Source organism: Zootoca vivipara, chromosome 12, assembly GCF_963506605.1.
Source record: "Zootoca vivipara chromosome 12, rZooViv1.1, whole genome shotgun sequence".
Classification (NCBI taxonomy): domain Eukaryota; kingdom Metazoa; phylum Chordata; class Lepidosauria; order Squamata; family Lacertidae; genus Zootoca; species Zootoca vivipara.
This window is the reverse complement of record NC_083287.1, coordinates 20,673,460-20,700,233: the sequence shown is the minus strand read 5'-3', so window position 1 is coordinate 20,700,233 and position 26,774 is coordinate 20,673,460. Positions and strand designations below refer to the sequence as shown.

Below are 26,774 nucleotides of genomic sequence, written 5' to 3'. Positions count from 1 at the left end.
CATCTATTGGCTTTGGCCCTGCCTAAGCTGTAGCACTCTGAAACAAACAGTACTCTAAAATGGAAGGGTTCTACTACTACTACTACCCCCCCCTAAAAATGAACATGGCTGTGATCATTGCACCAGGAGCAGGGATGAAGGGAAAGCAAAAGGAGCCTTATACAATTTTTAATGGCTCATTTCCCTTCAAAATAAAGACCACAATATTTCCAGGAACACTTCCACTTTTAAGAAAATAGAGGAAAACACCATATTGCTTTCAGTCTGGTTTGCAAACCAAGTGGATCTACTCAACAAGTATATACATAATTATGAATACAGTTCTATTCACATGTGCTAGCATACAGTTGCATAAGTGATCCTTGATTGAAAAACACTGAGACCCATTGTTGAGACACTCAAGAAGCAGGTCCTCTCTTACATTTTTTTCTTGCCTCATTCTGGCATGAAACTCATGTAACACTAAGACAAACCATGATTTTGAAGTGTGAATGAGCAAGCAGAAAGAAAAAAGCAGCAGCTAAGCCATAGTTTGGCTGAGTGTTGCATTCAAACTCAGGCTTATGGTTTGTCTCACTCAAATTGTAGCTGGGGCTTGTTCTTGGCTCAACACTTGTGGCTTGCTTGGAGCAAGGACAAACCACAAAATTGAGTTTAGATGTAGTACGAAGCCAAGCTAGTCTAAGTTCTAGGTAGCATGGTAGCAAAGCAGCCATGATTTTTCCTCTGACTGCCTGTGTGCTTGCTCATTCACACTTAGCCATGGCTTGACTTAGAGTTACGTGTGAACTGGTTATGAGGTGGACTTGGGAAATAATGCTTAAGAGGTATCAGAAAGAACTTCTAAAAAATCATCCTTGCAGTGCTAGAACAAGAGTGAAACAATCAACCCCCAACTAGAAGCAAGCAGAAAGCCTGCTGCACCATTCAGTCACCAATTCCTGCCTTGATCTCCCCTCCCACCTTATATACACATTGTTTATTTGCCTGATACTAGAAAGACCACCTCTAGCTTGAGTATACTCTATTACAAGTTTTTCTTACAGACTTCTGAAAAGCACTATTAACTTGGATGATGCAGGCACAATGTAAATGAGCAACATTAAGCTAGTAACCTATTTTCAAGGAAATAGAAAGAAAAATAATTTGGAAACAAAATTATATTAAGTAAAGCATGAGGTGTCAATATTTAGTAGACTATTATGCAAAAAAATGCATCAAAATCATAACTCAGTAAAACAAGGGATATTAATGTTAATACTTATACATGCTACACGTGAAATATTATTAATAGTAGTTAGAAAATCCTTAAGGAAAGTTATCTTGTCCTCAAAATTAGATTCTATAACAAAACAAAGGCCTAATTGCCCCCCTCCCCAATTAGTTATTCATTAGTATATATTTTGGGGGAAAGCTGTTAAATAAAAGAAGTTAAAAATGCTCACCTTCAATTTTATTTCATAGGTCACTGTTATATCATCTAATAAGATAATTAAAAACATGCAAGCAGCTGGTACTGCGGCTAAACAGATTAATGTAATAGTCTGTAGTCATATGTGCTGGCAAGAGGTTCAACTCTTTGGCGAGGAGAAGGTCAGCTGCCCTTGGGAAGGAGAGAAAGACAGTATTTCTACTTTCTAGTGGCACTGTATTGCCAACATTAAGGATTGAGCCCACGGTTTGCTGACTAGGAGAATTACCATTCTCAGGAAGTATCAAGGGCAAAACTAGTCATTAAAAGGGATAGTTCATTTCCCCAAATTATTAACTGTGTTTTGTATTTAGAGGTTCTAGCAATCACACACCCATAGCAAATGTAATACTTTCAATTACAAGTATTAGCAATCCACCTCTTCCAGCAGTAGTTTGCCAACTCTCAATATATTCCTGAAAGGGTCTTCTTCAGGTCCCCCTGCCTTCAGAGGTTGCTGTCTGTGTGTGAAGACCCAAAAGATGGATTTTTCAGTCTTGGCTTGGTTGACTCGGCAGAGTTTGATGTATTTTTGCTCACAGGCAAAGACCTATTGCCACTGGCCATTTAGCTTATATATGTGATTTTCTTTTTTCTTTTCTTTTTTTAATACAGGTGTTCCTGCTGTGCATTTGTTTTGTTAAAAACCATGTATAGGGTTGCGTGTTCATAAATTCCACTGAAATCAATGAGATTTACATATACATAAATGACTGTAGCTATTGGTTCTTCCTAGTTTGACTTTATTATATATCAATTTGAAAACAAACATTTTCAATATATTTTCCGTCGTTGCTGTGGTGACATTGTTATGGATTATTGATCAATTACTTTTTTCTAAAACATTATATTTTCCCACAACTATACTTTATTTTAGTTTAACATTCACACATTTTTGCTCATGAAGTTCTTGTCTGTTCTTTGCAATGTAATTTAGAACTTGGAAGCCAAACAATTTGCAGCTAGCCTCATTATATGTTTGGAGCTACTTCTTACTGAGAATAAAATATTCATTTCACACCTTAAATACTGTAATGCTACTTAATAGCAGTGTCGGGTCTGCCAACTATTAAAAGCCAAGGCTTTCTTCTTCTTCTTTAATATACCATATGACCTAGCTCTATCATTTTCGCTTTCTAATTGTACCAATAAATTAATACTGTGCTGCAATAATGGCCGGCTCTGATTTATGATAAAATGGCTTAGTATTTTTTTAGCAAAGTTGTTCTTTATCACTTACTTTCAAAGCACAATTATTATTCAGCGATCTTCTAACAAAGAAGCCTTGGGGCTATGGCACCTGACTACATGGCAATCAGCAGAATTTAGATGGGGGGGGAGGCTAAGTCTCTATTTTCTGATTATCCAGAAAGTTGGACCCAATTTGACATTAATTATACATATCAAGTGCTATGAGACCTACTGTTAAACCAACAAAATTCAATGTGTGCTGTTGTATCCTGTCACTCATTTGTCTATCAAATAACCTCTACATCTCTATTTAAGAGTCCTACAGTCACTTATATTTTGGAGTCAAGCTATTCAGTTTGTGAAGTCCTGTAGTCACAGAAACATTGTTCTTGTAAAAGACAAAACTTTTCTCAGAGGTCAACTAACATATGCTACAAATCTGTTGGATGTTCAACAGGTGCTCAATGTTTGTGGATTCTTCTAGTGTTTCTGTCCAGATACTTCAAAACAGACTTATTCAATATTGCATTCATCACTAAAATGTTATGAAGGTTGCATACCTAGGCAACACCGTTTGAGGTTACTCATACCAAGACCCCAATCTCAAGTGTTACAAGCCACCTTCAAGTAAAACCAGGACTTATGATACTCCAGCAAAAGGCCTTCAGCCATTGCAAACAATTAATTCTTTCTGAAAACACCAAACTTCAGTATGGCCAACATTCAATGAGTAACCCATGGCTTTATTGGATTGCAGTTCAGGTTCATACGACAGGCAGAGCTGGCATCAGGACCTGTCATTCTTGACAGGTCCTCTGTACCTTGGCAAGGTACTGACAATCCAATCAGGACCAAGCAATTAGATCTACCTACAATGCTCCTGATCCAGCACTGGTTTAATTTTGGCAAATTAAATTACTTCTTAGGCTCAGCAACCCAGCAGTATTTGGAGTGGTGCTACTGTAGCCAGGAAAGCCTGCATTGTGCCATTGACAGGATAGGACACTATGCTCTCAAACCTAGAGCCAGTCCTGATCACAGATCTAAAAATTATTTGTATTGAGTGAATATGATTTTTTTTTAAAAAAAGTATAAGTAAACTAAGTAGCTCTAGGCCAGGCATCTCCAAACTGTGGCCCTCCAGATGTTTTGGCCTACAACTCCCATGATCCCTAGCTAAGAGGACCAGTGGTCAGGGATGATGGGAATTGTAGTCCAAAACATCTGGAGGGCCGAAGTCTGGGGATCCCTGCTCTAGGCAGACAAGTACAAATAAAAGCTGATCCTAGTTTCTGTGACTAGCCATGAAGAAGAAGTATTTGCCAGGAAATGCTGATAATTCCAGAGTGAGCATTCTAGGAAAGACAAAAAGGCTTTAACCCAAAAATGGAGTGGTAGAGAGAAAGAGCTTCCTTCAAATGAAAAAGCCACACACCATGAAATCTGTTCCAATCACTGGTGTGACTTCAGCATATAGTATTTCCTGAAATGTCCTCCAGTCTCTGGAGTCACACCAGAGACTGGCACAGGGCTTTTCGCAAAAGTAAGTTAAAGGAAGAAATTCAAATTAAATGATGACAAAAATGATTCATATGTTGTTGAACTGGAATTTTAGGTCTCAAAAGCCAGAAAGCATGAGAAACTCTCACCTATATGAAAGAAATGTTCCATCAGAATCCGAAGTATGATGCAGTCTTCCATTCTCATTTGACATATCTAGGAAGATAAACAGAGGTTTTTAGCAGGTTAAAGGAGAGTGGCACGAATGTACAGAAGTACCAGCTCTTTGCACAGTACGATTGGGCCACTGGGAATAGAATCAACCCTGATGCAATCTGTCTCTCAAAATGTATGGATTAAGTTCATCAATGTGAAGGAAAAAAATACAGAGGAGATGCACTGGTTGAGCCCCAGCTATGAAGGGTCTAGCACAGGCACCCCCAAACTCGGCCCTCCAGATGTTTTGGGACTACAATTCCCATCATCCCTGATCACTGGTCCTGTTAGCTAGGTATGATGGGAGTTGTCGTCCCAAAACATCTGGAGGGCTGAGTTTTGGGATGCCTGGTCTAGCAGCTGGCTTACACATGCACAGACATCACTTGATGACCAGGCAAGAAGTGATAATCAAAGAAACAAAATTTTGACACAAATTCAGCTATAAGACACCAAGATGTGTGTGTGAACCACTCATAAATTTCTTATGCATCCAAGGAAAGGCATGATTTAGTGCAATTTATGCAAAATCCAAGATATAAAATTAGACCCCAAAGTGTGGTTGTGGTGCCATGCAGTACAATACCATATCAACACGATATCTATCATACCACTTTAAACAGCTATGGCTTCCCCCAAAGAATTCTGGGAAATTTAGTTTGCTAAGGGTACTGGAAGTTGTTAGGAGACCCCTATTCTACACACGGGGCTACAATTTCCAGAGTTCCATGGGAAGAGGGGTTGATTGTTAAACCATGCTGCAAACTGTAACTCTGGGAGAAATAGGGGTCTCCTAACCATTCTCGGCCTCTTAGTAAACTACAGTTCCAAGGGTTCTTGGGGGAAGTCATGAGAGAAGGAGCCCAGGTCTACCCTGAAATAAGCCCCACTGAGTGAAATGGGACTTATTCTTATAGCTTCACACTCTATTTCCCAATAAACTGAGTTTTATACTCTTGATCAGTTCTCTATCTGATAAGTACAGTCGTTCCTTAGTTTTCGAGCAGCTTAGTTCTCGAACGTTTTGGCTCCCGAACGCTGCAAACCCGGAAGTGACTGTTCCGGTTTGCAAACTATTTTTGGAAGCCAAACGTCCGACGGGGCTTCTGTGGCTTCCGATTGGCTGCAGGAGCTTCCTGCAGGCAATCTGAAGCCGCACTTTGGTTTTGGAAGTCGAACGGACTTCCAGAATAGATTCCATTCGACTTCCAAGGTACGACTGTATCTAATTGATTATCTTCTGCCAGAAATACAAGGGCTGCTTGATGCAGACATGAGCAGTGAAATCTTGTGGGCACAAGATATATTGGTACTGCCTCCATGAATAGGGATTAGAGTAGTCACTATTATATGTTTCTGGTCTGCCAACACCAGTACCTTGTCATGAGATTGCCATGCATGTTCTTCTGAATGCCAATTAATATATTGTGGCATGCAATTCTAGCCATGGGGTACAGAATCACATGCAGAAATGTGTAATGTTTTATGATACATATGTTAAAATTGAAGCGATTTCCGCAGTCATAGTTGCAGTTGCTTAGAAGTGCTGCAATCATGTAAATTACCATATGGTGAAAGCGTGTAGTGCACAAACACTTATCCACATACTTTGGTACTTAAATATGGGATAATGCAGAGAAAGAAATGATATTCATTTATTTAAGCTAAGATAAGATTTGACCACTCTTTCGGCTAAGACTAGAAATGACCGCACTTTGTAACCCTATATGGTGTCTGGCTGACAATATTTGTACAAATGGAAAATATGAGAAAAGGGATTTTGCTTTGAATGACAAAATGTTTTGTAGTTCAAATTTCTATCTTCCCAGCCTATAAATAAAATGATGCATTACTGCTAAGAAACTAGAACTGCATTAAATCATGTTTTCATGGTTAATGCTTGGTAATAATCACCCCCGGTTTCTGCTCTAAAGACTAAATCATATGCATATATATATATATATATATATATATAGCATAATTTGTGATCTCTGAGAAGAAAAAAGTAATAGAAAGAATTTGCTTACATTATGAAGTTATAAATTGCAGTAGCATATTTTTAAAATACCACATACTTTTTAAAGCATATTTAAAGCTTAATAATTTAATGATTTATTCAGCTTTAATTTATACCTTCAAAACACTCTGAGATGCCACTGGAGATCATAACAGTGGTCCTGGTTAAGTCAAATAATAATTAGAGCTTTCACTTTAAAGATGAGATTATTTTTTAATTATTGAGTGAAGTACTTGAGGTACCATACTTATATAATTACACTACTCATTAAATGGTTATTGAAAGCTGAAATGTAATTTTAATGACAGCTACCTATTTTTCTTTGCACACTTTGTAGATGACAGATCAGTCAAGAATACTGGTTTGCTCAAAATTTCTTGCAGCTGCAGTAGAGCTTTCAGGTGTAGAACAATTAGGCTGTGCTTATTTTAAAACTTTTTTTAAAAAAAATGCTCTCTCAATTAAGCAGTATTTTTATAAAGTGCAGAAATAGTGAGGAAAATAAATTGCCATCAAAGATGGTAAAGAAGATTCTGGTAAGTGGATACTTTCCCCCTCTCTGTAGCAACAGTAAACATAATATTCAAATGTGGTTGCTAATATGTACTGCTTTTGAATCATGGCCTTTGGAAGAAAATTGCTGAGGTCACAAGGTAGGGTATAAATTCAATTAACAACAACTTGGAGGCCAGAATACACATATTATTAGAATACAGCACATTTACTCATTCAAAAAATCAGCAATAATGATAACAGGTACTTCCCTCAAAATATATCGCCCACCAAAAAATTAAAAAATTAAAAATTAAATAGTGGTGCCAAATATAAAAAGCTTCAATATACAACACTATCCCATATACTGTAATATGTCCCATGATTTTTACCTCTTTATATAATACTACTAACATAGTAGTAAGGAGAACCTTATGTAACAGAGTTAGATTTAAAAAAAAGACTTATCTAAGATAAATAATGTCATTTACAGAATGCTTTCCCACCATTTCAAAGATAAGAATACAATGCAAAATTAATGTTTTCTTTTTCGTTGTAAAAAACAAACAGAGAAGTAAATTTATTTCATTAACAGTATTAAAGAAAAGATTTCTGGTTTTGCTGTATGGGAAGAAGGCATTTAAGTTTAGAGAAGGGAGCAACTGCTTTGTTCCTCCAATCCCCCTGTTGAAATTAATTATAGCAAATGTTTATGAAAACATCTGTTCCATACAGTTATAAATTCTTAATTTTAGTACGGACAATTTCAGGTTCTTCCTGTTTTGAAGCATACAGTAACAATTTCAGGGTATACAGAAAACAGACAATTTTTACTTCTGAAGCTCATGTATATGAAATCTGCAGAATTTAAACATCTCTTTAAAAGAAACCCCACACAAAACAGAGTGAGTCTTTTTAAAGGCTACAAGAAACCAAAATACCACCATTTGATGAACACAGTAAGATAGAAAATAAAGCTTAATTTAGTTTTTAAAATGTAACTTTTGCTAAATTATGCAAACGACAAAGTACATATTTGAAAGATCAGCATCAAACATACTTTGATAAATTTGATGGCCATCCGGTTGTTAAAGATAATACACTTGATATTGCTTGTACATGACAATAGAGGGTGCTAGAGAGTTTAAGATCAATAAGATCCTGTGCCATAAGCGCTCCTTTTGGACTTTTTACATAACACCCTTGCAACTACAGTGTTAAATTCAATTTACACCAACTAAGCTTTTAAAATGATTAAATGGAGCAAGCTCGAAGCAGTGTACAGAAACTGAATATAATGCCTTCAGCTAAAGAATTAAGTGCACTGCACTTCTGATATTTATAAAATAATTATTAGGCTGCAAAAAATTGAAGTACATTACACTCCAAGGGAGTTGCTGAAGTTTCCCAAAGTGAAAATGCAAAATATATTTCAGAATTTTAAAAGGGGGGAATCATTTAAGTGATTACTGTAGTGTAATCTATAAAGACAAGAGTTTGCTGCTGTTGGAAGTTTAAATCTTATCTTATTTACTAATGGGGAAAACACAAGCTATTAATAATCGCGACCCTTTAAGTCATCAGCCTATGACATCATGCAAAGGTTGTAATTCTTCATGAAAACAAACACAGATATAATCAAGTACTAAAGTTTAAGGCAGGTTTTCAGTAACATAGCATTAAATTCATAGAAGACAGCACTGTATTTGAATACAGTACTGCAAAGTTTGAAAGCTACAAGCAAGGCAACTGTAGTGATATATATGTGTGTGTATAGGCAGTCAATAATTAACTTCTGAAGTTCAGAAGTTTCATGTTCATTACAAATCCAAAATCACTCTATAGTGCATGTCTGGGACCTAATGGACTAGGGGCACTAGGCCCTTACCAGTCCAAGCTACAGATGCCCATTTCTCTTCCAGTTCAAATCTACTGGGCAGCGGCAGCAGAGAATAATGGCTTGGAGGCCTCCATAATGCGAAGAGGAAGAACTTTCAGTGGAATTGAGTTCTTTTTAAGGACCCTCAGAAACTTCATTTCCCAGGGACTTGGTGCCTGAGGTTCTGATGCAGCGTTCCAGGGTGTAATAAAAGCTCTGGCTCCAGCCATCCTTATGGCCTCCTTAAATTTGAGGGGTTTGTGAAGGGGGTTGCATGTTTTCGAGGTCCACAGAGGGGTATGGTAGGTTTAGGTTGTGCTGCAAATGAAGACATTGGGAGTATGGCTGGAGCTGAACTTGGTGATTTTGCGGAGCAAATAATTCAGTTTAACTAAGCACATTCTGAATGAAGATTTGGAGAGGGGAGCTGCCCATCATTGTTTACTATGGATAATCTTTTTGATTGGAGGGGAACCCTTCCTTCTCAAAAGCTAACACAAAACTACTCTTTGAGCCACCCAAAAGCCCAAACAGCAATATAGATATTTTACAGTTTAAAACAGTGCTGAAGTGAAATGCTGCGTGTGGGAGGCAATGAGGCTGCCTGAAACAAAAAGCGGGTGAAAACATTTGCACCTTCATGCTTTAGTGCAGCAACACTTGCTTCTCGGTCTACAGACACCTTGTCATAATCATTGGTTCCTGCAATACTGTAGTTTTTTTTGGGGGGGGGGGAATCAAAACTAACAAACGTACAACAAACTGTAAAAACATACCAAATGGCTGAAGTTCACCTCTTGAAATACAGTCTCCTTTTCACAATGAAAAGGTAAGAGAGAAGTTCAGCTTCTAGCTTCCTCTGTGAATAAAAATTAGTCCTGACTGGTTCTAAAAGTTAAGACAGTTAATATCTTCATTTGCACAATTTTAAGTAAAAGATGTTTTCGTCAAGCACTACTGTAGCACACACTGCGAAGCTGAAAAACCTGGAGCATTACGGTAATTGTGTCAAGCAAGAAGATTATGGCTGCAACTCTATACACACTAACCTGGGAGTAAGCCTAAGTGAATTTAATGGTGCTTACTTCTATTGTAGACATACCTAGGGTCACACTGTAAGCATGTAAACTAGGAGCTGCCATTGTAAAACAACAACAACAAAAATTCATTGTAAGGAGCTGCTATTAGTGCTATGCAAATACAAGGGTGCACAGCAGTTTGTGGAAATTTTCCTTTGAAAAATACATAAAATTGGAGGTGATTGATAACCAACAAATAGTGAAGTGTTTACATAGAAGCTCAGGTCCAATTTGAAAACAACTTTTCTGGCAGAGTACTAATGTTTAATATTGTAAAAGCAATAAAATCAAAGTTAAATATGAAATAAATGCTCAAAGTGTATAAATGCCACTACAGTGGTACCTCTAGTTGCGAACTTAATTTGTTCCGGAGGTCCGTTCTTAACCTGAAACTGTTCTTAACTAGAGGCATGCTTTTGCTAATGGGGCCTCCTGCTGCTGCCGCTGCGCCGCCGGCACACAATTTCCGTTCTCATCCTGGGGCAAAGTTCTGAACTCGAGGTAACTATTCCAGGTTAGCGGAGTTTGTAACCTGAAGCGTTTGTAACCTGAGGCGTTTGTAACTTGAGGTACCACTGTACTCCTCTGACTGTTATCATGTCCCCATTCCAAAGGATTAAAAAATAACAATAATTTTTGGGAGAGGGACTAAAAGATGCCAGATGGTCACCTGTCCAGCTGGAAATGCTACACAGATTGTCAGTTCCTACTGGGGAACTGCCAACCTAGCAGTTCGAAAGCACGCAGTGCAAGTAGATAAATAGGTACAGCTCCGGCGGGAAAGTAAACGGCGTTTCTGTGCGCTGCTCTGGTTCGCCAGAAGCGGCTTAGTCATGCTGGCCACATGACCCGGAAGCTGTACACCGGCTCCCTCGGCCAGTAAAGCGAGATGAGTGCTGCAACCCCAGAGTCGTCTGCGACTGGACCTAACGGTCAGGGGTCCCTTTACCTTTACTGGGGAATAAAGAGGCTTGGAGTCTGGTCCATAGTTCCCTAGAAGGAACAAACACATTGAGTGTGATTTGCCACCCATATGGGCAGCCAACCACAGCCCACCAATCTTCACTGGAGCGCTTCAGTACTCCAAGTTGAGGTACAGTCATACCTCGGTTTAAGTATGCTTCGGTTTGAGTACTTTGAGTTTAAGTACTCCGCGGACCCGTCTGGGATGGATTAATCCACTTTCCATTACTTTCAATGGGAAAGTTTGCTTCAGGTTAAGTACGGACTTCCTGAGGTACTTAAGTACTTAACCTGAGGTACCGCTGTATTTTTGTTCCTGGAGATGGAGTCAAGGTGTCAAGGCAGCAGCTGGTCAAGAGCTGGGTGTTCAACCAAAATGGAGTAGACCTGCATGAGGTGTGCTGCTCTCACCTCAATTATTCTTGCAACCATTTGAGCAGGAGTGTCCTTATAACCTGAGTACTGCAGCCTTCAGTTCTCACCCGATCTTTAATTTTATTGAATTCATGAAAATGAAAATAAATGTTATACAGATATGAATAATTCCCTTGTTAAAATTGCCAAATGCATTTTGACAGTATGCATTCATACTGCAGCTTAATTCATACTGCAGCATTCTTCAGCAGCTTAATTGATCTTGAATGTCAACTTCAGACCACACAGTCAGGCTTTTCTATATCATAAATTCAAATGTGTAATATCAAATTTAAAAAAGCATCTCTTTTTAACAGGTTCTATTTTAACACACTACAGATAAAGATTCTCAGCATACATTAGTATGTATATATAAAACATGCTTTACCCAAGATTTCTTCAGTCTTGTAATAAAATAAAATAAAATCACATCATTTAGCTGCTTATACAACAGACCCGCTGCTTGACAGGGTCTTCTTCCCTGCCATAGGTTCACATGACTGTATTCAATTCAATTTCAGCTTGGAAATCCAGAATAGTTCTAGCTAACACAAGTCAGAGGCTATTGGAATTCATGTAATGCTAAACCATAGTTTAGTTTACATCCTTAAGTCTTTATTCCTTTGGAGCATTGCCTCCCATTCCATACTCTTATAAAGAATTAATGACAAACTGCATTGGGCTAGATTTGAAACAGGCATTGCCAAATAAAGCTATTGTCCATTGATCCTACCCTGCCACTAAGTAGAGGTAGCAATAGGGAAGGAAGGGAAGGCTGGAGGCTGCGAAGTGCAAAACTCAATATGACCAGACACAAATCTAAAGCACTTTGAGCTCATCTAATACTGGTATGACACTTACTGAACTCCCCCAGTTCCAAATTGGCTGCCAATGCTATACAAACTATCTGACCAGCCCCTTCCTTCTGAAAAATTATTCAATTATCTTATTTTACCTTCACACCTTGGCTACTTTAAAATACAGAACGTATTTCTTTAAAAATACAAAACTTGCTAATGCCAAAAGAACACAGGTACACATAAAAGCAAATGAAATGAAATAAACAATAACATATTAAACTAACAATAGCAAGTTAATACAGAACATACAATAACAAGCAGATATGGCAGAATACCATTTAAAATTATCAGAATTAATTATGTTTTGATAACTTTGTTATTATCATAGATATGATTTGAATTTTAGATGTAATAGTCTTAACAATATTTACATATTGAGTGAAGTTTTGAATTTTATTCTAACAATATGATATTGTAAAACTTACACATTAGTGTTCTATTATCAATTTTGGGAAAATATTTTACCCTAACTTCTAGGCAACTGTTGTTTTCTTTTAAATCAATTCTTCTGCCAAATCCGCATACTGTTTTTTAAACGCGGAGGGTTTTAAATAGTCATTTATAGACATTGAAAGGGCAGCTTTTGCAAGGGAAACTCAAAATAAAATTGGGTGCGCATGCAGACGGTAGCCTGTGCCCCTCTGGATCTCAGCCTAAATCTGCAGCAGCTGAAGCTAGAAGAATTGTTAAGTGGGAAAGCAAAATTGACATATATATGTGGAAAATGACAGCTTGTTTGACGGGAGGAAAAATCTAACACAGAGAAGCTGCTGAGACTTCACACGGCTAAAGGAGAAAACATACTACAAGGGCAGAGTGACACAACTTTCTACAAACATTCAGTAAGGAGTGTTCTAACATACTTACTCAAAATCTATAATTATTTGCTATGTTAGCAGAAATATCCTTTTTGTTGTTGTTCTAATAGCTTCCTATGCATTTTTCCCCTTCACCTAATGCATGATAACCTAGAACCACCACACTTCCGTGGGTTAGATGCAGGCTAACAGTACAATCTTATACATATCTACTCAAAACTAAGACAAATTTAGTCAAATGGGGCTTAATCCCAGGTAAGCAGTTATAGAAGAGCCTGCTGGATCAGGCAAATGACTCATCTAGCCTGACATCCTGTTCTCACAGTAGCCAATCGATTGCCTGTGGAAAGCCCGCAAACAGGACCTGACAGCAAGAGCACTTTCCCTTTCTGTGGGTTCTTGCAGCTAGTATTCAGAGGTTTACTGGCAATGGGGGTAGCACAACCTTATCCTCCAATAATTTGTCTACAGTAATCCTCTTTTAAAGCCATCTCAATTGTGGGTAGGGATGGCCATGTATAGTGTACACGGTTTTGTATTGCTGATCTTAATGGGGCAGATTTCTGAGAATGCATGTATAGGAATGTATTATAAGTTAGTTGTGCTTAAATTCCATTGAAATCAGTGGCACAAATAGTGGACAACTCTTCCTACTGATTTCAACAGAACCATAGTACAGGAGTCACCAACCTTTTCCATATGGAAACTCATAACTGGGCAGAGGAGTGTGAGATGGTGCCAAACTTGTCAGAAATTTCACACCAGCAGATACTCTTCTCGCTAGTGCTGGCTTTTTGCCTTTTGTAGAATCTAGGCAGCACAGGGCTGGGACCTTTATTCTGCAATATACCCACAATCTATACATAGATATTACACTTGGTTAAATTGGTATAATAATAATAATAATAATAATAATAATAATAATAATAATAATAATAATAAACATTTGTTTAGTTGGATTACATTTTTAAAGGATGCTATGACTATATCACACCTCCTGCAGCAACAACAGACCCCATTCTATTGGAAGGCAATTTCCACATGAGGATGCCTAAGCATGCATGCAACACTGAGCAATGATGGTTGTGCTCAGTGACATCATCAACAATTCCAACCAGCAGTGAGTTGCTTGCAGTCTATAGGCCTTGGAAGTTGCCAAGCCATAACACCACTGAGCCTGCTTCCCAAGGCCATGGCTTCATTTCTTTCCCTGCTTCCCAAGGCCATGGCTTCATTTCTTTCCCTACATGCTGTTACTCTCCTTTGTTCTCCAGGTCCTACACTATCAATTGCCGGGAAAAGGAAAGGGTGTGTTTGGAAATTCTGGGAAATATCTTAAATTAGAACTGTAAAACAAGGATGGAGAGAGTGTAGTTTTCTCAATTTATTACAACAGCAAAATTTGATCAGATAATAGTGAATTTTGGATTCAGTGCACTAAGCCCTCCTCATTGGAGATGTGGAATTTTCAAGCAGTATCTAATCAGAAAAGAAAGCAATATGCAAGGTATTGAAAACTTATTATAGAAATATATATAATTATCTTTGTGTCCCACTGTGCTCCAGCTGTGTTAAACAGTCCCCTCCTTTAAGACGTGGACCCATTTCAACTGAAGTTTCAGAGTGGATTGGATCCGAATATAATCAGCATACAGATGACACGGTGCTCTAAAATCTCCTGAAGACCGCCCCCAATGGCTTCATATAAACGTTGAATAGTACTGGAGGCAACATAGCACCTTGCAGCACACAACATTCCAACTACAAAGATGAGGAAGCATGCTACTCTCCGAAATGGACCTCCTAAGCAGGAGCACCACCACAATAAAACAGTGCCCCCCACTCCAACTAATGGAAGAGATACAGAAGTGTGCCATGGTTTATGCCAGGCATCCCCAAACTGCGGCCCTCCAGATGTTTTGGCCTGCAACTCCCATGATCCCTAGCTAACAGGACCAGTGGTCGGGGAAGATGGGAATTGTAGTCCAAAACATCTGGAGGGCCGAAGTTTGGGGGTGCCTGGTTTATGCTATCAAAAGCCACGAAGAGATGAAGCAGGAGCCATAGAGGTTACTAGGGTCTGGGCTTCTGGAGAAGGAAAAGGGGAGTATGACCCTATGGCTCCTGCTTCACCTCTTCATGGCTTTTGATAGCATAAACCATGGCATGCTTCTGCGTCTCTTCCAGTATTGCTATTTTAAATGCCTCACAGGGCCTGCTGCTTGCTTCTTTTATTCAGGAACATCTGAAGATGAACATACAAAATGCCTTTAAAGTAGGGTTAAAACATAAGATTTATTAATTTGTTAGGTTAAAAATTTAAACTATTTTTATAGTCTGAAATAGTACCCCCAGTTAATCGGGCATTATATTATTTTTAATATAATGCTTACCGAAATTATGGATGGTGAGGAACATCTTTCAAAAGAAGCTTTCTCTCATTCAGTATACATTGTGTAATGTTGAAACAAAGTTTGTTGTTTTCTTTAAAATTACTATTTTTCATGTGCAAATTTAATCAATTAACAGGTTAACTGACAAAAACTCATATAATTAATCAATTAAGATTTATTTAATTAAGTAGCAGCTCTACTTTTTAATTTTGTTGATTTTTTCCTTGCTGTATGTTAATATTTTAATTTACAATATTAATAAATGTGGTTGCCTTATGGTTTAAAGCTATTATTTGTTATTTTTAATAAGTTACTTTAAGAACTAAATTCAGTTCAAAGACTGCTAAGAAAATTAATAAATAAACTTTGGCTCTGTCAAATTAATTAGGTTAGAATCAATCCTAGTGTTTGGTCTGTTGTAGGCAATGTGTGCATGATAGAAATGATATGCTCATCATCAAACCTACACAAATGTTGCCCAACCTAATGAATCATCTGAGTAAGCAAGACAGTTAAACATTTCAAAAATTCATCTGGGACCCGGACTGATCTGCCATTCTGATAATTGGTGGTTAGCTAGGAAGGAAACATGAGGTGTGTGTATTGCTGCATAGTTTGTAACTCTAACATAAAGTGTTTTTGTACACATTTATTCTGATTCAGCAGTTCTCTGCCACAAAGCCACGTCACTCCCAAGGTCTTCCCCGTTAACTGCAAGAAACGGGAGGGGGGGTACAAAACTGCCTGTCATTTAAATAAATCAGGGTGCCAACCCACGCTGAAAATTTGTTTGCTCACCTACGAAGATTCTCTTGTTATCTCTGCTCCATCGTTCAATATATAGCTCTCAACAATAGAATGATCTGTCAATTTCACTTCTCTGTTTCTCTTTTTCCCAATCTTAAATTAAATTCTCCACATTTTGCAGCTATTTGTGGTTTTAGAAAAAAAAACCTTATGAAAATTCACCAGCATTTTAGTGTGATTTTCCTCAAATAAGCACTTTATGTGCAATTTTGACCAATGTACACATTTTGCTATTTTCACTAGTATTAACAACAACAACAATTTATTATTTATATGTTGCCCATTTGACTAATTTCTAGACCTCTGGTAGTGGCATGAGACCAGACCAAACTGGAAGCAGTTCGTATGTCAAAGAGATATGCTTGGATCCTACAGTAACAGGAGATTTGAATGGGGGAAATAGTTCAGTGGCAGAGCATCTGCTTTACATGCAGAAAGTCGCAGGTCCAATTTCCAGGTAGAGACCCCTGTTTGAAATCAGGAGAGCTGCTGCCAGTCAGTATAAACAATATTGAGCTATATGCATCAGTGTTCTGCTTCAGTATAATGACATCTAAACAGAAGTGAGTGGGGATAGTATGCTATATTCCTACCAAACCTTTAAAGGCAAATGATGTCAGCTGGGCCTTAAATATGAAAGGAGGACAAATCATAGAGAGCAGGAAGAGGGACATCAGTATATTTTATCCATAGGAATAAAGAGATTCTAGCCACCATGGACATTTGCATTGAGAATAAGAAAGAACTTCCTAACTAAAGGAACAGTAGCACAAAAAATGTTAGGGAGATTTTCACATTTCCTTTTCTGCAGCAGATGTTGGCCAGACATCTGTCTCGTAGGTTTTAGACCACTGAACCTCTTAGGCTTGCAGATCAGAAGGTTGGCGGTCCGAATCCGCATGACAGGGTGAGCTCCCATTGCTCTGTCCCAGCTCCTGCCAACCTAGCAGTTCGAAAGCACACCAGTGCGAGTAGGTAAATAGGTACTGCAGCGGTGGGAAGGTAAACGGTGTTTCTGTGCGCTCTGGCACTTGTTCCGTTGCGCCAGAAGCGGTTTAGTCATGTTGGCCACATGACCCGGTAAGCTGTCTGTGGACAAACACTGGCTCCCTCCACCTGAAAGTGAGAGGAGCACCGCAAACCTATAGTTGCCTTTGACTGGACTTAACCGCCCAGGGGTCTTTTACCTTTTACCTTTAAGATATGTCTGAGCAATGAGATTGACAACATATTCCACTGGATCTTTTCCATTATAATGATTCAGTGAAGAGATCTATGTATGGAAGTGATGTAGAGAAGATTTCCGTCACTAAGAAAGTAATTTAGCAATTTGGCCAGTAAAATCTAATAGTGTTAAACGAGGCAACCTTGGAAATTGCTGTTCCAAGACACAGCCAGAAACAGAACAAGAGTATGAAGAAACCAACATATTACTTCTTGCGTAAAGGGCTTAAATATAACCCAGCTATAAATAGAGTGTTCATTTGCAATACCATGCATGAGCCCTGAGAGAATTTCAATATTTACTTACAAAGGCCTGCCCTAGGATCTCTAGCTATATTTTACATGGTACCTATGCATCAGCACAGTGATCATTTTGCAGAGACAAAATCAATTTCCTAACAGAAATATTTATCCTAATGATAGAATGTCTATATGCCACCCAACTATACTTTACACAGAACTGAGCTCCCTCAGGCATTCTTCCGTGCCAATGCTAATTTTTTATCTGTTAGTAAGTTCCCTTAAGCTTCTTTTAACATCTAGTGGACATGGCTTCATAAAATTTAATGCTGTTCATTAACCCCAAGCACTTAACTTTGCACAGTAATGTCAGGCATCTGACTTTTCAGTGCATGAAAAATCCAACTGGGAATTGTTTGAGAGATATAAATTACAAATTATCTATTTAGCGTAAAATAAGGCAAAAGACTCAATTGGTAAATCAAGATTATTTTAAGGGTGGGGAAACAAGAATTCTGACATTCAATCTAAACAAATATTTTTGCACAAAAGTGTAATGAATTTACATTAATTAGAATAAAAATTACAGTTACAACCAAATCCCCTACTCTACCTAGTCCTAGATGGTCCATGTAGCACATGTTATTTAAATATTTTAATGTTATTAAAATACATTGAGTTCTGATACTTTTAGAAATACTGCAATTTGATAAACATTTTATTAAAAAGATGTTTTGTAAGGGGCAATAAGGAGGTTTGTTTTAGTGAAAATCTGTTCTCTTGGTGGTGTTGTGCAAGATATGTTAGGCATTCTGCAAACAAAGAGCTATTAAATTTTGATGTTTTACTCTAGCATGGGCTGACCTCTGGTAGCACTTCCTCTTTAGTGAAAAAAAGTGGAGATGTGAGATCATACGTGGAAAGAAAGCATTCACCATTTTCCCCAGCTGCCAATCATCTTAATTTAATCTTGAAGCTGCTGGAGTTGTTGTTGTTATTGTTGTTGTTGTCACCTATCCCATACCTCCCAAGGCTGTGGAAATAGCTTAAAAACAGTTCAAAACAACACAGAAAACTACTTTTTACTAAGTCAGATCATTGATCTAGCTACCTCAGTATTGTCTATGCTGATTGGCAGCTACATCCTAGGGTTTAAACAGCTTTTCCTAGCCATATCTGAAATTGTTGGGGATTGAACCTGGAATATTCTGCATAGAAAGCATGTGAAGTAACACTGAGCTACAGAAACTTCCTATTAACCAGATCTTAAGTCACTGCTGTTTTATTTATTTAAAGTATTTATAGCCTGCTGTTCATTACAAAAAAAAAAAGCATCCTAGGGCAGGTTACAAAATTTAATCCTTAAAACATAATAAAGCAAAAAATGAAATAAAACAAAATGAACAGCAATAAAACAGTAGAAATTTTATCAGATCAAATTAGCAATTTGTGTACTATCTACTTGTAAAGATGGACAGACGCTGCTATATTCTTGTTACAAAAGCGTTTCAGAAAACTGTTACAGAACGCTGTCACCTGAAGAATTTAATACTACCCTAAAGGTAAAGGTACCCCTGACCGTAAGGTCCAGTTGCGGATGACTCTGGGGTTGCGACGCCCATCTCGCTCTACAGTATAGGCCGAGGGAGCCGGCGTTTGTCCACAGACAGCTTCCGGGTCATGTGGCCAGCATGACTAAGCCGCTTCTGGCGAACCAGAGCAGCACACAGAAACGCCGTTTCCCTTCACACCGGAGTGATACCTATTTATCTACTTGCACTTTGACATGCTTTCAAACTGCTAGGTGGGCAGGAGCTGGGACCAAACAACGGGAGCTCACCCCGTCACAGGGATTTGAACCCCCGACCTTCTGATCAACAAGCCCTAGGCTCTGTGGTTTAGACCACAGTGCCACCCGCGTTGTACCCTATACCTCACCAATTAAAATGATTTTTGTGTGTGTGTTTTTCAAAAACAATTATTGCTTTTATGAAAACAAATAAACAACAAATAACACAACAACAAATAAAGAAAACACAACATTACAAACAAATACAAGAACATATAAAAGAAGATATACGTTTCACAATTTTTCATCCCTTCTAATCATTTTGGGGTGACTTCCTCGAGCCCCCCCCCCAAATTAAATGTTTTGGGGAAAGCCTTAACATCTCATACACATTAAGATAAAACTATGGTATATGATCATAAGGGCAAAATATGTTTACACATCATTTCAACACAGAATCTTGGCATTGGAACGGGACCGCGAGGGTCATTTAGTCCAATCTTTTGCCCAACATAGGGCTGGAACCCACAACCCTGAGATTAAGAGTCTCAATCTCCACCAACTGAGCTACGATTCAGGGCTATGTAAAAACAATCTTCCTACAAAGATGGCTCTACACTTGTGCTCCAGGAGGAGGCCATCTTCCCTACAGACAGTTCAATTCATCTTACAAGTGACAATCACACACGCACACAGATGTGAAGTAAAGATTTACAAAGTTATTGAAACTTTTTAACAAGTAAAGTGCATCTTTACTTAGCTACACCAGAATGAGGAATAAAGGGGTTTACATATGTTCCAATTCTAAACCTATCAATCAAACCCATGTTATTCCTCTGGGAGCTTATTTACATGCATATTTATCAGCCTCACATGCTAATTCCCTGCTGTTTTATGCCTGCGAGGCATGTTTATGAGTCATAATTGTTGATCTCATTTGATGTATTTCACTGAAGTAAGACATTATTCAGTTATGTGGCCTAATGTCAATGAATTACGATGACCTGATCTTCCCAAAGCAACTTGCTCTTTAATTTTTATTAGAGCATAACTTATGCAGATGAAAAAAATACATTAAAATGGAGGATCAAATGAACCTGCAGTTGTGTTAGTTCACCATCCTGTCCTGATGCAATTCTTCCTTCAGTCTCTGTCCAAATGGACAGGCTATCACCCTTGAAATCTCCCTTTGGAATAATGCTAATTTTATTTTATTTTAAAATCTGATGTAAATGTCTGTGTGAGAGAGAACACACACATACCTTAACTCTACTCTTTTCTGAAGACTTCACTTTACATGAAGCATATTTTTAGAACCTTCCCCATGAGTTTTGAACATCTGATGCTAGCAGCAGTGGCACAGTACTTTTTCTCCTTTTCCATGTCATACTCACCAAAAATGCCACTCCAGGCAATTGTCTGGGAGCCAAGCATGGGTTCTTAAAATACTTTAGCTGCGCAGGAGTTGCTGCAATGCTTCTTCTTGCAATGCACAGGTAATATAAAAGCCCCAAACCATGTGAGATGACAGCCTTAACAGAGCTCTTCTGTATGCTGACACCAAAAACTATTTCTGGAATGTTGATACTGGAGAGGGAAGAAGTCACTGGTGGGCTTTTCCCCATGCGTGGTCCAGGACTTTTCACATTACTTCCATCAGTGCACACGAACATCCACGCAGTGGCTCCTTTGCCACTGGATGTAAGTATGAACTATGGTCTAGGGTTTTGGTTTCTTTTTACAATCAAGTTGTGTAGAAATTTTATGAAATAAATAAAAATAAAGAGTCCATAATTCCGTATGGCAAGGCAATAGAACAGGCATCCCCAAACTTCGGCCTTCCAGATGTTTTGGACTACAATTCCCATCATCCCTGACCACTGGTTGTGTTAGCTAGGGATCATGGGACTTGTAGGCCAAAACATCTGGAGGGCCACAGTTTGGGGATGCCTGCAATAGTAGAGCTAGTTTAGGCTTCAGGTCGTCCTGCACACACACACACACACACACAGAGAGAGAGAGAGAGAGAGAGAGAGAGAGAGAGAGAGAGAGAGAGAGAGAGAAAGAAACTCACACAAACACCTAGCACATGGGGGAGAAAGACTCTTCTGGTATGTTAGTGTTCTACTTTGAAATGATTCCTTTTTAAAATTTAGGGGAAAGTGTTTTTTGAAAAAATGCCGTTCGCAGTCCATCCTGCCACTTCATTCTCACTTCATTCTGCTGCATATGTGGTCCTGGTCTAAGTTGCACAGAATAAGGTGGTCAAATTCTGGTTCATGCTACTTCAGTCAGAAAGTGGGAATTCACATTTCTGAATAGTTCCTCACATAAAATTCTCCTTCCACACAGAAAACTATCATATCTTAGTTTAAGACAGTCTGGGAGCTTTTTATTTGCATTCTAGAATATAAGTACCAACTGCAATGTGAAGTAATTGACAATTTTATAACCTCATTCTGCAGAATTTGTAACTCTGCTTCTGCCCAGTGAATGTGCTGGTCCTGCATCTTGCTAACAGTAAGGTCTAAAATTTGCTGTTGGTGATAAATTAGGTGCCCAGCGTCATCTCAAACACTTACAATGTACACTCTGAAATTAGTTATAAATACAGGTGAAACTTGGAAAATTAGAATATCGTTGAAAAGTGCATTTATTTCAGCAACACAACTTAAAAGGTAAAACCAATATATGAGATAGATGCATGACATGCAAATCAAGATGTGTCAAGCCTTTATTTGTTGTAATTGTAATTATTTGTCGTTAGGCAGGTCAATTATAAATGGAATGTAATTAATGAAATGTAATAGCGATGTTTATTTTTGTATTATTGTAACTATTTGTTTTAAAAAGGTAAAGGGACCCCTGACCATTAGGTCCAGTCGTGACCGACTCTGGGGTTGCGCGCTCATCTCGCATTATTGGCCGAGGGAGCCGGCGTATAGCTTCCAGGTCATATGGCCAGCATGACTAAGCCGCTTCTGGCAAACCAGAGCAGCACATGGAAACGCCGTTTACCTTCCCGCTGTAGTGGTTCCTATTTATCTACTTGCATTTTGATGTGCTTTCAAACTGCTAGGTTGGCAGGAGCTGGGACCAAGCAACGGGAGCTCACCCCGTCACAGGGATTCGAACCGCCGACCTTCTGATCAGCAAGCCCTAGGCTCAGTGGTTTAGCCCACAGCGCCACCTGGGTCCCTATTAACTTTTTGTTTTATTACTGTGGAATTTCCAAAAGAAAGCATTTATAAAAAATAAAATAAAAATAAAAATAAAAAGTTGCATTACTGAAATAAATGCACTTTTCGACGATATTCTAATTTTCTGAGTTTCACCTGTATACCTGCAAAGACAATATATCTATTTATTTATGTATTGTATGCAATGTCCATAGACATATAACCCTAAGACTATCTTTACCCAACTTTCCACTATAGTGAAATTTTACTTCAACATTTTCCATTATCAACAGATGTTTATAATGGTGGTGTTCACTGGCATCCTGTACTGAAACAGAAGGTGACTATACCATGTGCTCACCTAGAAATTTGGCATTGAAAGCAGAGGGGCAAGATGACAGTTGAGGGGCAGGGAGGTTGTGGAATGATGACAGGCTGCCACAAGCAGGGAAGTGGTGAAGTAGACGTCTGCACATTTTGTTGTTGTTTAGTCGTTTCCGAATCTTCGTGACCTCATAGACCAGAGCACGCCAGGCACTCCTGTCTTCCACTGCCTCCTGCAGTTTTGTCAAATTCATGTTGGTAGCTTTGAGAACATTGTCAAAACATCTCATCCTCTGTTGTCCCCTTCTCCTTGTGCCCTCAATCTTTCCCAACATCAGGGTCTTTTCCAGGGAATCTTTTCTTTTCATGAGGTGGCCAAAGTATTGGAGCCTCAGCTTCAGGATCTGTCCTTCCAGCGAGCACTCAGGGCTGATTTCCTTCAGAATGGATAGGTTTGATCATCTTGCAGTCCATGGGACTCTCATGAGTCTCCTCCAGCACCATAATTCAAAAGCATCAATTCTTTGGCAATCAGCATTTTTTTATGGTCCAGCTCTCACTTCCATACATCACTACTGGGAAAACCATAGCTATACGGATTTTTGTCAGCAAGGTGATGTCTCTGCTTTTTAAGATGCTGTCTAGGTTTGTCATCGCTTTTCTCCCAAGAAGCAGGCGTCTTTTAATTTACAAATCAGTAATTATGGATTTAAATAAAAGAAAGTGCATGCAAAAATACTTTGCATAATCAAGTTAAATCTCAAAATGATTTACTGGAATGGGCCATGATCCAGAGATACCTATGCCCAGAGCCCCATTCAACAGATGGCTAGCGTTTTCAGCTTTGACTACACCAATCACCTGCTGAAAGGAGGCCTAGTCCCACCATATTTTCACCTTTCCAGATAGGTGATCGGCACCATCTGTTTACTACTGACCACAAGTCTTTGGTCATGATAGAGTACTGCATATATATTTTTATTAGCAATGTTTATAAAATAAAGTGAAGTCATAATTAATACACCACTTATGTAAAACATATTATATATACATCAATCTAGCAATAATAATAAGAAGAAGAAAGGCAAAGAAAAAGTAAATGCAACGTTTTGGAATTAATTAAAACATTACCAGCTCTGCATAATTCAGTGCACCGGAATACTGAGATATAAGCAAGAATATGGTTTGTGTGTATACAGTCTGTAAACTCTAAAGGAAGTTAAACTTTTCTCTATTTTTACTAATACTGCTTTTTCTAATTGTTTAATTGTTGTCTTAAACTGAATGATTATGGAAAAATATGTGTTTGCCATTTCAATTCTTTTATAAAGGTCCTATAGTTATTTCTGTTTACTTTTTAATTCAAAAATTTAAGAGGTTTGTTAAGAAGGGGGAGGAATCATAAATCTGTCCATTAGTAGGCATTTCTACCTTGCGCTCAGATGAATTCTCATCAAATTTGATTTGCTGACTGGTGGCCAGAACAGATGTTATCTTAATGGAAGAGAGAAGAAAATTAAGTGTGTTGAGCCACTGAGCCACTTCTGAATTTCTATGGCTCAGTTTGTAGTCCTTCTAAGTTGGAAAATATTAGCATGTTCTTTTCACAATGATCTATTAAGTCCACACCTAAGACTGTAGGAATGACAATTTATTTTTATTTTATTTAGTATATGGCATATGGTATTGAAAACTGACTGGCAGTCTACTTAGACTCTAATTATAAAATCGTGTTTTATAATAGAGGTTACTGTCAAACAAATATTAAAATAGGGAGAAGAGAGCACCTTCCGTGCAGAGAACAACAGGCGTAAGGGGGTTGCTGAACCCGTCTACAGTTTCCCTCTCCCTTGGCTGCACCCTGAGACTGGATGCTAGTCCTCCTGGAAGAAATTCAGTTCTGATGTGCATATTTTTGTGGGGGTTCAGGCACAGCAAGCACTCTGGCTTCACACATTTAGACCCTCCTACATTTTCTAAACTTAAAAATGGCAAACTCCCACCACCCCAAAAAACAAAAATCCTAACCTCCTAACTTTAAAAAAAAAGTTAAAAATTGGGATGGGTAGGGAAATCTTGGAAGGCGCCAATAGGGGTGTCTGAAAGGATCCTGTTTGGGAACCCAACCTTAACATAGTAGGCTTCTTGGTTTCCTTGATAATGCATTACCTCAATTATATACAGTAAGCTTCTTGGGGTAGGACTTTAGTTAGCTTGCTTTGATGGTTACTTTTTATAGTATTCTGTTGTAGCTACATAAAACAATGACTTCTATTGTAGTGCCTAATGATAAATAAGTACCAGTGGTATAAGCCTATGGGATGATATGCCGTATCTGTGTCAGCCCACTTGTGGAACTGACCTCTGCAAGCAGAACAGGATTTCCTTTCTATTGCAGCCCCCACCCCCAAAATCTGCACTGGAGGTTGGAGTTGGGAGAACCTCTAAAATAATCTGTAGGGCACTAGGAGCATCAGTGACAGAGGGATAAGGGAAAGCCCTATCATGTGCCCTTGCAATGGCTATTGCCCACAGTTTCCATTTTAATACAGTACTTTATTATCACCTTGCTTGGAAAAAAGGAAGTATAGAATGCTTTACATTGGGGTATTTTACACAAATTTCACCCAATTATTTGCTTCTTTTTTCTGTACCCAATTATTTGCAACCTGGAGAATATGCAGGGCCTGTTAGTAACTCCCGTTCGTTAGCCTGAAAGTTTCAACTCAAGAACCTGTTACTAAACATTTATAACAAACTGCGGTGATAAACATCTGTCCAGGCCTCACCCTGCTGCAATTTGTTCTTCAAGACTGAAACAACTTCTTATTAAATACATTTGATGACCATTTCACATGGGGGTTCTGTACTACAAATAGAAGAGCAGATGCACGTGTGCTACATGAATTGCTCAGGGTAAAAACCAAAACCCTCTTTGAATCTGAAAATTTGATTGCAATATTGGCATGGGAATCTGCTGCTCAAAAGAAACACACACACTTCATAAATCCCACTGGACAAACTAGTGTCTAAGAATGAACTGTGTGCTGGGAAATTCCCACATCAAATCTCATCACAGATATAAGGGACATTGGACTTTAGGCACCTTCCCCGCCCTCTGCACAATATATGAAAATAATAATAATGCACAATGCATAATAATAATAATAATAATAATAATAATAGTTATCAATAAATTGTTATATAAATACTAAATATACCAAGTAGTCAACATTGTTCTTTCCCAGCATTAACTTTTTAAAAGCTCCAATTCAATGCTTCTCAGCAGAGCATACTGCTATCTATCTATCTATCTATCTATCTATCTATCTATCTATCTATCTATCTATAAATGTAAACTGGGCATGTGGATTATTACCATAAGACACCGTCTTATATTTATTTTTCCTCAAAAAACCACACTATGGCTTTTTTTCAGGGGATGTCTTATCCCCCCCCCCTCCTCCTGCCACAGCCGGCATTGCCTATCACTATCTCTTATTTTCGGGGTATGGCTTATATTCCTTGAATGCTTAAAAATCCTGCTACGGCTTATTTTATGGCTACGTCTTATTTTCGGAGAAACAGGGTATCCACTTTTCTCCGAAACCGCTTCACCGACTGTGTTCCAATTTTGACACAACGTTCAAAGCGAATGTCCGAAGGTTCTTATAAAGTTTGCTAAAACAGATGTCACACCTGTGCAATATAAAAACCCAAAAACCCCGTGTTTCAGAACACACCAAACACATAAAAGTGCATGCTGGGAAATAGAAAGGAGAAGCAGCGTCTCCATTGGCTGCAGACAATCAGTGACATCACAACATTCCACAGCAACCAACTGAAACAGGCCTTTACAGACGTTACAGGCCTTTACAGACTAGGCCAAATGGAGGTACTGACTCGCCTGGGTGGGGG

At 38.5% G+C, this 26,774-nt stretch overlaps 1 protein-coding gene across 15 annotated transcripts in view; it reads right to left on the bottom strand.

Moving 5' to 3' along the window:
- Window positions 1–26,774, bottom strand: part of TBC1D5 (TBC1 domain family member 5) — a 247,358-nt gene that overhangs the window by 122,513 nt on the left and 98,071 nt on the right. For all 15 annotated transcript variants that reach the window (XM_060280677.1, XM_060280685.1, XM_060280676.1 and 12 more), the window contains one exon: window positions 4,312–4,378. In XM_060280677.1, coding sequence (XP_060136660.1) covers window positions 4,312–4,378 — 67 coding nt within the window. The remainder of the gene's footprint in view (window positions 1–4,311; window positions 4,379–26,774) is intronic.